At 44.0% G+C, this 13,053-nt stretch overlaps 1 protein-coding gene across 1 annotated transcript in view; it reads left to right on the top strand.

Moving 5' to 3' along the window:
- Window positions 1–13,053, top strand: part of CDH4 (cadherin 4) — a 415,345-nt gene that overhangs the window by 382,381 nt on the left and 19,911 nt on the right. Inside the window, exon 9 of the mRNA XM_041478439.1 lies at window positions 8,820–9,005. Within this exon, the coding sequence (XP_041334373.1) occupies window positions 8,820–9,005 (186 nt within the window). The remainder of the gene's footprint in view (window positions 1–8,819; window positions 9,006–13,053) is intronic.

Below are 13,053 nucleotides of genomic sequence, written 5' to 3'. Positions count from 1 at the left end.
ACATTTCACTTATGAAATCTTTAGTGACATGCTGTGGGGGAAGAAAAAGGGAGATTTAGCAAAGGATTTTGGAGTGCTGTGAGTTTTCTCTTATCAAATCTTTCTAACTGTCCAGGATGTCTTAAAGCTTCCCAGTTGTAGAAGAAAGGGTCACAACACAGAGAACAGCCAGTGAAAATCAGAGAATGGTTGAAAGGTTTCACAGAGTTTTTTTGAGTGTGGTAGAGTTCTTCAGCATAGGTTTTAATTGCTAAAAAATAAAAAAGGAGAAATAATAGTCTTTTCTTCCCTGAATTTACGACCCACTTTTTCTTTGACCCAACCTCCTGTGTTTCTCATTGCATTCCTCTGCTCCATTCCACAGGAAATGTTGTAAACAAAATTTCAGCAAGAAGCCTCTTTTTCATGGCAAGGCTGATTAATTACACAGGATTTAATGTAGTCTTTTCTGTGCTCTAGTTACTGCAAACAGGCAGGCATTTCTCTAGAATGCCAGAGAAGGTGAAGGTGGCAGAGAGTTGGGCTAGGTGACCTGTACACGTCCCTTCCAACATGAAGCATTCTGTAACTCTGAGATTTTAAGCACTCCATCCTTTCTTGCAGGAACCCTGGCACAAATCTCCTGTGAGTGCAGGTTCTCACTCCGCTGGCTGACATTACATTTTAAGCATCAGTAAGGATATAAAGAAATGTCCATTGTGGCACCAGCGCAGAAAATCCTGTCTTTAAACCACAGAATAAACCACATTTTCAGAATAAAACACCTGCTTCAGTGGCTTTCTCCTACAAGACTCTGTCCAGTCAGGACCCCTTTTTTTGGCCAGACCAGAGGGTCTTCCAGGGCCTGATGATGGAGTTCCAACCTACTCATTAAAAAAACTCAAAACCCCCCTTGTGTGCTAATTCTGAGACTAATCTGGGAATAACAGAGATTCCAATTGCAGTGCAGAGGAAGTTTGAGCAGGAGTCAGTGTGCAGATGGGCTGAGCTGTGCTGCACAGGAAACTTGTTAGAAATCTCAATACCAGGATTATAGCATATGTAAAACTCAGTTTCAGTACTCCCATAATTCTTCCCTTCCCAAATACCCATCTTGAGATCCCAGAGGCACATGAGCAGCTTTCATATGCCTTGAAATCTGAAAAAATTAAATTAAAAACTCATTATGGGGAATGGGCAGTTAATAAGAAAATCCTAAACCAGATTTATCAGCTTAAGGCCCTTCTTTATGAAACTTTATTACAGGTGCCTGAATTGAAACATCCCCTCCTAGACACATTTCACCAAGAGATACAGAGCCAGACCTGTGGAGTACATTTTGCTCACTTAGGAGCCGAGCTCTCTCACTCAATTTTTGCTGCTCTGGTTTACATGTAAATTAAGAAGATCTTGTTTTCAGAATGTTGTTCAAAGCAGCGTGGTTTTTGCTGCTTTGCAGTTTGCAGGAGAAGGGACATGCCAACAAATGAATTGATTGCATCCTCTTTTTAGGGAGCTGGTTATTTTAGAGAGTAAAAGTACATTGGAAAGCTCCCCTGTGCCATGGTGGGGGAGGCAGGGGGCTCTGCTTTGGCAATTCCAGGTCAGGGTATCACATATCTACTCATGTTTCTTGTCTGACATTTTTTCATCTCTAGCATTTCCCTCAAATTTGCATGGTTTCTTGTAGATTTTGTGCCTCTTTTTGCTTTTGGTCATACACAAAATGCTCTAATTCTCCTTCCCAACCCAGACCTGGCCTTGGAGAGCCTCATTAAACCATGGTGGTTTAATTTGAGGTGGTGGAGCTTCCCAGCTGGGAATCAGAGCGAGCTTCTTCTGGCCTCTTTCAGCCCAGCCCATACAAAGCTGTTTGGGCTCCCCAGTGGAGCTCAGAGCCTGGGAAGAGCCGTGCTGGGATCAGCTCATCCCAGTTCCCTGCCAGCCTTCCTGGGGCCTTTCCACCCTGGCAGCTCAGCGAGGATCACAGGGCTCTGTGGCAATGCACTGGGGAGGTAGATAGGCTAATCCAGGCTGACCTAATGGATTTCTCAAGTAACACATGAATTAATGATTTTCTCAGCATTCTGCCCCAGCACAGGGCATGGCTCCAGCCCGTTCTGCCGCTGCCTCAGGAGACAGACAAGTCACTTCAGCCTTTGGATCTGCAGCTGAAGGGAAGCATAGGGCTGTCAAGCACTGTAGAGCCATGATGTATCTGTTCAAAAATGTTCTGTTATATAAATGTATGTATATAAGGGGTTTTTTTTTAAGAATGAGGCTTTGTAGGCAGTTCCAGCTGTTTTAAAATCTATGTCTCTATTTTAAAGAGAACATTACTAATTACACCTGACAATCAAATAGTCTGCAGAAAAGTATCAGCCACCTTTTCCTGCTGTTCATTCCGTGGGCAAGAAACAAAGATATGTTAGACAAGAGAGCAAACGAAATGTTCAAAGGATCCTTGTCTAAAACTGAAAAATAAAGGGCTGTGCTATCAGATCAGAATTTTAATGTATATTGTTTCCACTGGTTCCTGGCATAAAATCTTTCATTGTTGGGTATAACCATTGTTAAAGGTCACTGTTGCAAAGGCTACATCATTTAGAGGAGATGAGATCCCATTTTGGATAAATTCACAATTTTTGTTCCTAACAAGGAGATAGTATCAGGATTTGAATGTACAAGAGTGTCAGTTTACGGATTAAAGGCTTTTGTGTTCTGGAAACCACACTATACCAGATTTCATGAGTTTCAGTGAGATGTGCAAGTCCCCAAAGTCAAGTAGGTTGATTAAAGTGGTTCTTTATAGCCTTTGAAATAGAGATAAAGTACAACTTTCCTACACGGGTTAATGTAGATTTTTTTTTTCTTGACAAGGCTATATGCCTTCCAAGGACATAATTTTAATATCTTTTTAAACCTTTCATATGAACATTGTAAAAAGCTCCTTTGTGTTGTAATGCATTTTTATAAAATATCTAAATTTCTATGCAAACTTCAAACCTCATTTCTTAAGATATATTTATTTGGAAATTGTTATCTTGCAGCAGAATGGTGTCTTGTGTCATCATTTCTGCAGCATCTTTTCATACTATCAAAAGAATGTAACATCTGATAATGAAAAAAAATTAGTGCTCTTTGTTAGATATGCAAACTACTTTTTTTTTTTTTTTAATATCCTTTTACTACTGTGTGCTCTGAACTCCTGGCAAGTACTCAAAGAGTCTTTGAACCAAGGTGAAACCTACATGTTCCTTCCTCACACCAGAGTCTGAAATAAGAGGGTTTTCTTTTGCTGCTTCTGAAAGTGAGGGTATTGCTTTATTCTCCTCTGCTCCAGCTTTGTCTTCATATTCAAAGAGTAAAATTTGTATGTTGATCCAGAGTTAGTCATTACTTGAGATTTTGAAAAAATGACACCGGTAAAGACAAAGTGTAGAGCCAGTGGCTGTCACCTGTGGCAGGAACACGACAGAGGTGGTCTGTGCTCCAGCCTGGGATCAGCTTCAGAAGTGCCAAGCTTTAAGGCTTGCTGTTGTTTTTCAAACTCTTCCAAAGAAAAAGAAACCAGCACATGGGGACCACGCTGAGCATCACTGAAGCTTCCTGCACAAACTCCTGTGAGCCTTGCCTGCCCCACACCATGCTCAGAGCTGAGGGGGCTCCTTTGCAGGCAGGTGAGCTGCTTTCATGGCACAAAGTGCTGAGGAGGAGGGCAGAACTTCCAAAGCATCTTTTCCAAGCTGGTGAGCTCATTGTCATGCGCTCCTTGAGTGGGCTGGGCAAGGCTGACTCCTGCCTGGCCACCACGAGGTGATGCCTGCAGCCCAGGCAGTTCCTTTGCAAGGCAGCACCGTGGCAGCTGGCTGTGAATGCATGCATGGATTCTGGAGTAGATCCACGTGGATGTGAAGCTGAAGCAGGGATGCTGCAGTGCAGGGGATTTTGTGGCCATGAACCTGGAAAAACAACAGCCCAGAGGTTTATGGAGGGTATGCTGGCTGGCTGGTGGAATGCAGAGCAGCCTCAAAAAGGAGTGAGAACATCAGTGGTTGTCACTCGAGACCTCACCAGAGTGAATAGTTTAATAAAACCAGAGATGAGCACCTCAAAGCCTGGCTTTCAAAATAAGGCTGACTTTTCAGGGGTTTTGTGGAGATTTCAGCAAGCCCATGGTCTCCTTTGCACACAGTGGAAGGAGACCCTGGCAGTCCCTGTGCGACTGTCACAGCAGCTGAGAGCTGGGATAACTCACAGCCCAGCACACCCATCCCCACAGAAAACAATATTGGAAATTAAAGGTCACAGAATTGATAGTAAGGCTTAAGAAAACAGCAATTAGTCTGCTAGGAAGAAAAGCTAAATTGCCAGTAGTAGGAGTAGAGCGGAGGGAAAAAAGAGTATTATTGATCTAAATATCAAGTTGGCAGATATGCAGAGTACAATCTAGAAGTTTTTTACACCTCTGGGCTCATTCAACCCACACAATAAAAAATGCAGGCCTATAAAGGTGGAATAAGAAGCAATCAATTAGGATGGCATTTGCTTGTTTCCGTGCTGCTGTTGGGCAGGTACATCACAATTAATGATTTATTAGGAGATTTTTCTCCTTCCCCTGCCCCCCCTTCCATTTTACACACATTGCTGCGACCAGACCACAGTTGTTTATTAATTTTCGTGCTTTTCAAGAATCTTTGTTAGCAGAAAAGGTAAACCCTAGCCTGGGATGCCAGCATGGGGTTGTGTGGATGCCCTGGAGCATGAGGAGCTGTGGTTTTATTCAGCCAGTGGAGCCCCCTGAGTGCTGGGATCCCTGGCTGCACATCACCTTGTCTCATACTGGGACAGCCTGGCAGCAGGAACTGGGGAGGGATGGGACTCCCCACCACCACATGCACTCACTCTCATTTCAGTTCCTCCCAGCCTAAGGGACCTAGAGAGAAGATTCAGCCCTTTGGAGCAGTCACATCTGTCAGGGGAGGGGCTCAGAGTCTAATAAGAGGACTGAGATGGCCTTATTCTTCTGTTAATCCATAGCTATAGGTCCTGAAACATTGTTTGTCCAGGCAATTCAGCCTTCATAAACCACTGCTGCCTGGAACAAATGTTGTGCCATCATTAGCCAATCTTGGAGGCAACAGAAAGATCTTTCCTGCAGACATGCATCTGAACAAGTCTTTGCCTTCACAGCTTTTTAGCAAAACCAGCCAGGGAAAGAAGTAAAAACATTGGAAAAAAATGAATTCCCTTTAGAAGGAAGCCTGAAAAATTATCTTTGTGTTCACCTGTCTCAATCCCACACCTCCCTAGGAGTGGCTGCAGCAGCTAATTGGTTTTACTCAGCTGTGCATGGCTTCACTGCCCAGACTCCAGATTTATTGCACAAAGTCAAGTCATGGTGTGAATTCATCATTTGTCCTCCACATCAATCCCTTTCTCCTCTGGAATGATATTTGTCTGCGTGTTTATGTGCTGTCAGGTCCAAATGACACAAAAGACAAATTCTGAGATTAACCAATTTTAGTACCCACCCAAAAATCAGAATGAATTATTTCCTTTTCAGCAAGGCATAACTTCAGAGGGGCCAGCTCAAGAGGAGTGGGAGAAGGAGCTTTGCCAGCACAGGTCTTCATAGGAGGGGAAGAAAATAATACCCCACATAATTTAAAGGGAAATGCCAGTTTCAGAACGAATCCTTATCTGAGAAGGGAAGTGTGTAACAATCAGCCAGAGAAGTCCTTGTGAGTGGTCTTTAAATTTTTTCTGGAAATCAAGGACTTCGAATGCAACAATTGAAAGTGAAGCTAAATGAAATACAGGGGAATATGAGTAAATGCTACAGGTATAGGTCAAGCACTGCTTTATCAATCTTGTGTTTACTCCAGCAGCTCCTCTGTTGCCCATTGTTTTACCTTGTTTGAATAGATATGCTTCTCTTTATTTGAAAATCAATTGTAATCTTATGAAAGAGAACTTAGAGCAGAGGGAATGCTGGAAAGCAGCATAGTGAAAGATGTTCATTATACTGAATTACTCAAGGGTAGGGAGGGAATGACATTAAAGAAGTGTGGGTAGCTTTGAGCTGCCATCCTTCCTTTAGCAGGTGTAATTTAATGTCATTACTTAATTTTATTAAAGGTAAAGACAATTGTGGACAATACACATTACAGCATTTACCTATAATAATGATAGTGGGGGAGTGTGAGAGGGAGGAAAGGCAGACTCCAGTTTGAATTCCCAGTAGCTGCTGATCTGTAGCTGATGAAAATTACTCTTTTCTCCATGGCACATCTCTCCAAGATTTGCTTTTTACCCTGAATAGCTTTGGATGGCTCCTTTGATTCCAGTGAAGATGCTCTGTTCTCTTCAGAATAATACTTTGCTTTATAAGCACAGTAAGCAGTATCCACTGTCAATTCTGCTTAGGACTGATAATTTCCTAACTTCACCTAGCAGAGGTCAACAACAAGTGGATGAACTCCTGGATTGCCTAGGATGTGCTGAGCATTGTGCTATTCACCCCAGTAGAGAAGCTTTATAAGCCGCTGTGATCTTCCTCCGGGCTTTACATTGGCATGTGCTTGTGTATTTATAATTTTTAATACAACCTTGTGTTTTAAAATGTGTAAGCTCTAATACTGTGGGCTGAAAAGAGATGTTGTGATGGCTGCTAGAGGAGCTGCTGTGAAATCTGTTGTGTGGGGCTTTTCCATGTAACCCAAACTCATTGGCAACACCTGGGCTGTGACCTACTGAAGGTGTTCAGGGGTCGCACAGGACTGGCCCTCTTAAATGGGTTACATGCAGCTGATGGTTTGTTCTTGATGACTTCATTCTGTTTGGTTCTGCAGGGGATAAGCCTAGGATTGACAGATGAAATCTGTGGTCTTGGGTTGAAGATTTGAGATGGTTTCACGGAGTGTTTAACTCCTTTGGAATTACAGTATGATACCTTGTTGTCAGCAGTGCAGCCTAAAAGAGACTGGGGGCTCATCAGCTTGTCACTGCTGCCATGCCATACAACATTAATTTAATGTAATGGGCAATAACTAGTGTGGATTTAGGAAGAGATGATCCTGTTTAACTAATCTGCTTCAGTTCAGACAAGGTTGATAGTAGAGTGTACATATGACATAATCTAATGGATTTTTCAAGAGGCTTTTGATAAATTTCCATATATTTCCCTTGCTTAAGCTGTGTGCCGCAGAGACTCCAAATTGGGCAAGAGAATGGGTAAAGAACAAGTGAAATCAGGGGAAATAAAGAGAAAAGAAGATGTGTAGCATGTAGTGGAATAAGAATTATCCTGCAGCTTCCCACTGTTCTTCCCCACCACTCGGCATGGCTAGAAAGAGATGCCATCTGCATTCACTAATGAAAACTTGTTTAGGACAGGTGCATAGCAGAAAAGAGGGCAAGATGCCATTCAGGATACCACTAAGGGGCAAATTTAAATTTATATTAGCATAAGGCAGATTGAATATTTTCACTGTCAGCGGTGAAACAATATATACTGAATACAAGTATCCGTAACGGAGAGATGCCAAAGGATGGGGATGGGTTAGGAGGGGAAACGGACTCTTGTGCTAACGAAGGAATGATTTATTATCATTTACACAACCTGGCATTTGTGCACACCAAAGGCCAGATTTTAGAAGTGCTCTGCTCCTGCAGTTTGGGGCCAGAATTTCAGTTGCAGACTCCGAGCCAGCCGCTCCCGGCGTATCCCCAGTGTTTAATTTGCCATATGTCAATCAGAGTGTTGATTTGCAAGTGCTGCTAATAGGCAGTGCTGAGACATGAGGACAGTTGAAAATTTGGGAATGTGTCTTACTGGCAGCTTTTGAGCCCCAAACACTGGAAGTATTCACAGGCCAGGATCCCTGATCAGCCATGAGATAAATCAGGGACTGGAAAGCAGAAAAGAATGCAGTTAATGTCTCAGGATGTGCCTTAACGGGACATGCTCCATGGAAATCAGTGCTAAATGAGAAAATTAAGCACCAGGAGAGGCTGTGGCAAAATCACAAGAAACACTTCAAATAATGAGACAAAATCAGGGGCAAGAAAGAAATAAAATGAAGTAAAATCACTGAAAAAGCAATAAAATGCCATCACTGAAATCCGAGTGAAGCAAAATACCTTGAGATAAATGGAGATAGTCATCCTAAAAAATTCAGGCATTTCAGTATGCCATTTTCCCATGCTGTTGACAATTAACTCTCTAGTTGCTGTAATTGAGCAAGAATATCAAGAATTTTTTTTGTTGGAATCCTTGGAGCAATCTTGCTGAATCTTCTGCAGTGGCTGTGCAATAGCAGGTTTGTTCTCCTTTGGGCTGAGAGGTGAAGTTAGGCTTTGGGGAAATACTCAAAGGAAAAAAATAGGAGAAGTCTTGTCTTTTCCTCATAATAAACCTGAGGACCAAGCTGTGGATCTGCCTCGAGATGTGATTTCAGATATCAAGGAAGCAGCTCAGAAAGCTGTTCTGTAAATCCAACCTACTGGAATCCCAGAGGGCATTTATACAGAAGTAAAGCAGGGAATATATGAGCCATTCGCCTCTTTCACAGATCACCTTACTCAAGCAGTAGAAAGGCAGTGTTCTCTTGGGGGTCAGTGCTTGTCAGCACAGAAAGTCTAAAATTCTCAGTAACCAGGGTTTCAACAGAAAAGCAGAATGGAAAAAGAAATGTGTTGCTCATTACAAATAACGCCATGGTCCCCTTCACAGGACTGGCTTCCCAGTGGGCATGGTGATGGAGGGGAGAGGGTAGGGGAGGTGTGAGGATGGACAGAAAGCTCCCAGCATGACCACCCTTGTCTTTCCTTTGCAGTATTCAGGGGAAGTGCCTGAGAACAGAGTGGAGGTTGTGGTGGCAAACCTGACGGTGATGGACCGGGACCAGCCCCACTCTCCCAACTGGAACGCCATCTACCGCATCATCAGCGGGGACCCCTCGGGCCACTTCACCATCCGGACAGACCCCGTCACCAACGAGGGCATGGTCACCGTGGTAAAGGTGAGGGAGGGTCGGGGTTCTGAGGTTGGGATGACCCTGAGGTAGTAGAAAGTCTTTTTTTCTCCCAGCCCCGCGACCGAAGAAGAAGTTGAGATTGGTTGGTTCTGCTTTTCAAGGTTGTTTATTTTTCCTTATCTGTAACATTTTTTCCCTGACCAGCTGAGATCTGTCCAGCAGGTCGGGTTGTGGCACACTACCTGCCCTTGGGGTGGTGTTAACTTTTTATACTAAGAACTACGTGTACTTTATTTACAGTAATTTTCCAGTATCTATCACCTATGTTAGACAGTCTGTCTCTACTCAAAACCAATCCAAAAGTGCCACCATCAGAGCAGAAGATGGAGGACAAGAAGAAGGAGAAGAAAGGACAGGACATGCCCAGACTCCTCCGTCTTGCCCCTTGAATCACCATTCTAAAACCCAAAAATTCTCCTTTTTCACCCTGTGACAAATTAACTATCCTTCTGCTCAAACTCTTGTGACTTGTAAATCGTCACACAAAGTGGGTAATTTTTTCCATGAGCTAAAATCAAAGGCACAGGGGTTTTTGACTTCATGCCAAGGTCTCTGAGCCCCTTGCCAGGGTCTCGAGTCATCCAGGACAGTCAGAGGAATGTCCTGGGTTCCAGTGAAGAGGAAGCCAAAGCACGCTTGTTTGTCACCTTTACAGCTGCAGGGATTGCCAGGAGCCTGCAGTTGTTCCGTGCCTTCCCTGCCTGGAAATATGAGTGTTTGGATCTGTTGTTCCCATCTCTCTGTGTGTAGGAGTCCTGAATACTCTCCAGCATGTGGCACTGGTTCTGGGTTTCCCAGCTCAGCCCAGCCCACCATGAGCTTTCGAAGAGTCTCACATGCTGAAGGGATTCCCAGCACCAGAGCCTGGCCTCCACCTCCTGCTTCTCCTTGGCTCTTTGAGCTCTGCAAGAGGGAAAGAGCCTGGACTGGGCAGCCCTGCCCTTCTTGAGCCAGAAAAGCCCCTGCTTGCTGTGAATCAAGGCACTGTTCCACTGCCTGGGTCAGTCAAGTGATCCTCTATGAAAGCAGGGTGTGTAGGAGAGATCTCAGGAGGAGTGAATTTTCTGGTAACAAAAGGGAAGAAAATTTCTCCAACATTTTTGCTGCTGAACTGAGTTGTTTGGCAGCAAAACTGTTGGAGAGATTTTCCTTTTCCTGGTATTAAGTGATAAACACACAGTGTGGGACAGCTCCACTCAAAGCCACCCCCCAGGCTGGATCATCAGAAGATCTTGTCTAAAGACTCCCAAGAAATCAAACCAGAAATATCCACCATCCCTTCTTCTCTCCATGTGCTGGTAGAGCTAGAAGCCTCAAAATACCTGCAGCAAGTGCCAAATTGTGTTTCCTTCCTTGTCTCCATGTTTCCAAAGAACGTGACTCTTACCTTCATTGGAGCATTCGCTTCTCTTTCAGTTGTGAGGCCAGTGAGTGTTTCTGCAGTCATTACACACAGCCAGGACATCTCTGGATCCCTTCAGCATTCACTGAAGCTCTTCCCAGATAAGATGCCGGATGCTCCCTCTGACTACAAAAAACAGCAAAGACATCTCACATAGGCTGTTGAGATGTGCAGGAGCTGCACAGCCCACACTGCACTGCACATGGGAAGGGTTAATACCTGCTGGGGTGGATAAAGGCAGCACCCTCTGATAAGTCTGGCCTTCCCTGACAAAAAGTTTTAATTAACAACATAGGTAGAAATACTAAGTTTAATGAGCAGCATGATTCAAGGATAGCTGTGTTGAGCCTTGCTTCCTTGTTATTAGCTAAACAAGTTGCAATCATTCCTAATGTGCACAGTTTGTGTCTTAGGAGAAATGGTATCAGTGAGATGCCAGTGAGGTCACGCTGGCAGGAACGTGTGAGCCTGTCCTGTTCCCTGAGCCCTGGGCTATGTGTGTGTGTCTGCAGATGCTGCTCTGCTGAAACTTCAAGGGACACATCATCCTACCTGCCAGATGGTATTTCAGCAGGGTTCTCTTATTTATCACTTTTTATTGCTCTGTGATGATGGTTGACAGCCTTACTATGAAACCTCTTCAAGCTTAGACACATGTATATGTTGCATATATGTGTGTAAGCATACACATATCCAAATCTGTATATTTTCTGCTTAAACAGAAAACATTGATCGAAAAAAAGTGCAAAAATTTAACTTCCACTGACATCAGCAGCCAGTCTGAAATCGAAATGCCAACATTTTCACTGCAAGTAGGGGAGGACCCCTTACTCTTAATCTTGCAAAGTGTCAGGACTGTAGTTTAAAGGCACATCAAAGTGAACAACAGGGGATTTGCATGATCAACACTGCTGCACAAGGACTTGTGCATAATGAACCATCCCTTATTCACAACTTGCAGGCAAAAAGCAGGGCAGATTTGTCAAGACACCATTGATGCTGGTGTTGATTTTCCACTGCTGTGTAACCCACAGTGATCACAAAGCAGAGAACCACATGAAAATCCCATCTCATCAAGCTGAGCTCAGAGCTTGAAATTACATTGGATGTCTTCACTACATCACATCACCTGATCCTCCTGGGCACCAGGGTTCCCTACCCCTATCTGGCTGGGAGGCTTTTTGGTGTATTTTCAGCAAGGAGAATGAGTGAAATTGCTTGTGATTAAATTTTCATGGTGAAGAAGGGAAGACTCTTAGGATTCCACCTTCTTTGAAATATTTTGTTCTCTGTTAATAAGTGAATATGCTTAAAGATTTGGGGGATGTATTCTCATCAGACTGGGTGGCCAGTCAGAGCTTGTTCTTTGCTGTGTGTTGGAGCGGTCTCTTTCTGGTTTGATCACTGATGTGGGTTGAAAACACAGGTAAAAAATTAAAGTCAGGTAATGAACCATTTATTTACAGACCCTACATGGCTGGATTTTCACGTGGCTCTTCAAAGCCACTCATAGATAACTCCTGCCACAAGCAAAGGAGTGACAGCAACAGCACACGGAGAGGGACTCTGTGCAGAATCCCACCACTTCACCAGCATTTCAGGGGCCTGAAATGGAGGGCCAGAAATCCTTCCAAGCCAGATTTCCCTTTGGAGTTCAGATTATGCTCATGGGGGCCATTTTGAAGCTGCCCTCAGCAAAACCCTATCTGTATCTCCAGTGTGATCACCAAAAGTGTAACACTTCCCTTTTCTGCTCTTGCCTTTCCAAACCATTTCCAAAACTGTGCAAGAGCCTAATCTTCAAAGAAAGCCTTGATCAAGGGCAGAGAGAAGCTTCCCACTCAGATGAGGCACCACAGAGACTGAAGACAATCTCCCAGAGCAGCAGTGGCTGCCCTGTGGCAGCCAGCTAAGTAAAATGTTATTATAAACTCTGCATGGATCAGAGCTGTGAATTTATAATGGAGATGCTGCTGAAGCTTCAGTTATTATTTGCCTCAACTGTAAAACCAGGCAAATTTGTTCACTTCAGCTAAAAGTACCCCAAGAAAAGGAGGACAAGTGGCAAGCCCTCAGCATTGCTCTGCTGCACCCAGGTTGGAGGTGCTGGTGAAGGAGGAGGATGTGCAGCATCTCCAGGGAATGTTTCACAGCCAGATCACGCACCAAACGTCCAGCAAGGAGTACCTGCAAAAGTGCTGCTTTTTAATTTCATGTCAAGTGCTTCTTGGACATGAAAGTGGAAAGTAGGCAAGAGTCCCATGTGTCCTTGTCCCAAATGTAGCAGCTCTGTGGGCTTTTTCAGGATCCTGCTGTCATAGAATCAAAGAATCATTTTGATTAGAAAATACTTCTAGGATCATCAAGTCCAGCTGTTAACCTAGCAATGCCAAGTCCACCGTGTCCCTAAAACCATGTCAGATGACCAGTGGACAGCATTTCCAGTGAGGTGCACGGAGGTGGAAGGGGTGAGTGTGGTGTGAGGAACACTGAGTGCTCTGTGCACCATTATCCTCAGAGGGAAGCAGTTTTAGGGAGCAGAGGTGTGAACAGTTCTGGTATAAATTGCTTATTAAGGAGTGAAAGAAGTTCTGCCTTAGGGCTGGACAGTGTCAGGCTGCAAGGGGCTCC

Source organism: Pyrgilauda ruficollis, unplaced genomic scaffold, assembly GCF_017590135.1.
Source record: "Pyrgilauda ruficollis isolate IOZ18807 unplaced genomic scaffold, ASM1759013v1 scaffold45, whole genome shotgun sequence".
Taxonomy (NCBI): domain Eukaryota; kingdom Metazoa; phylum Chordata; class Aves; order Passeriformes; family Passeridae; genus Pyrgilauda; species Pyrgilauda ruficollis.
This window is presented reverse-complemented; position numbering and strand designations above follow the sequence as displayed.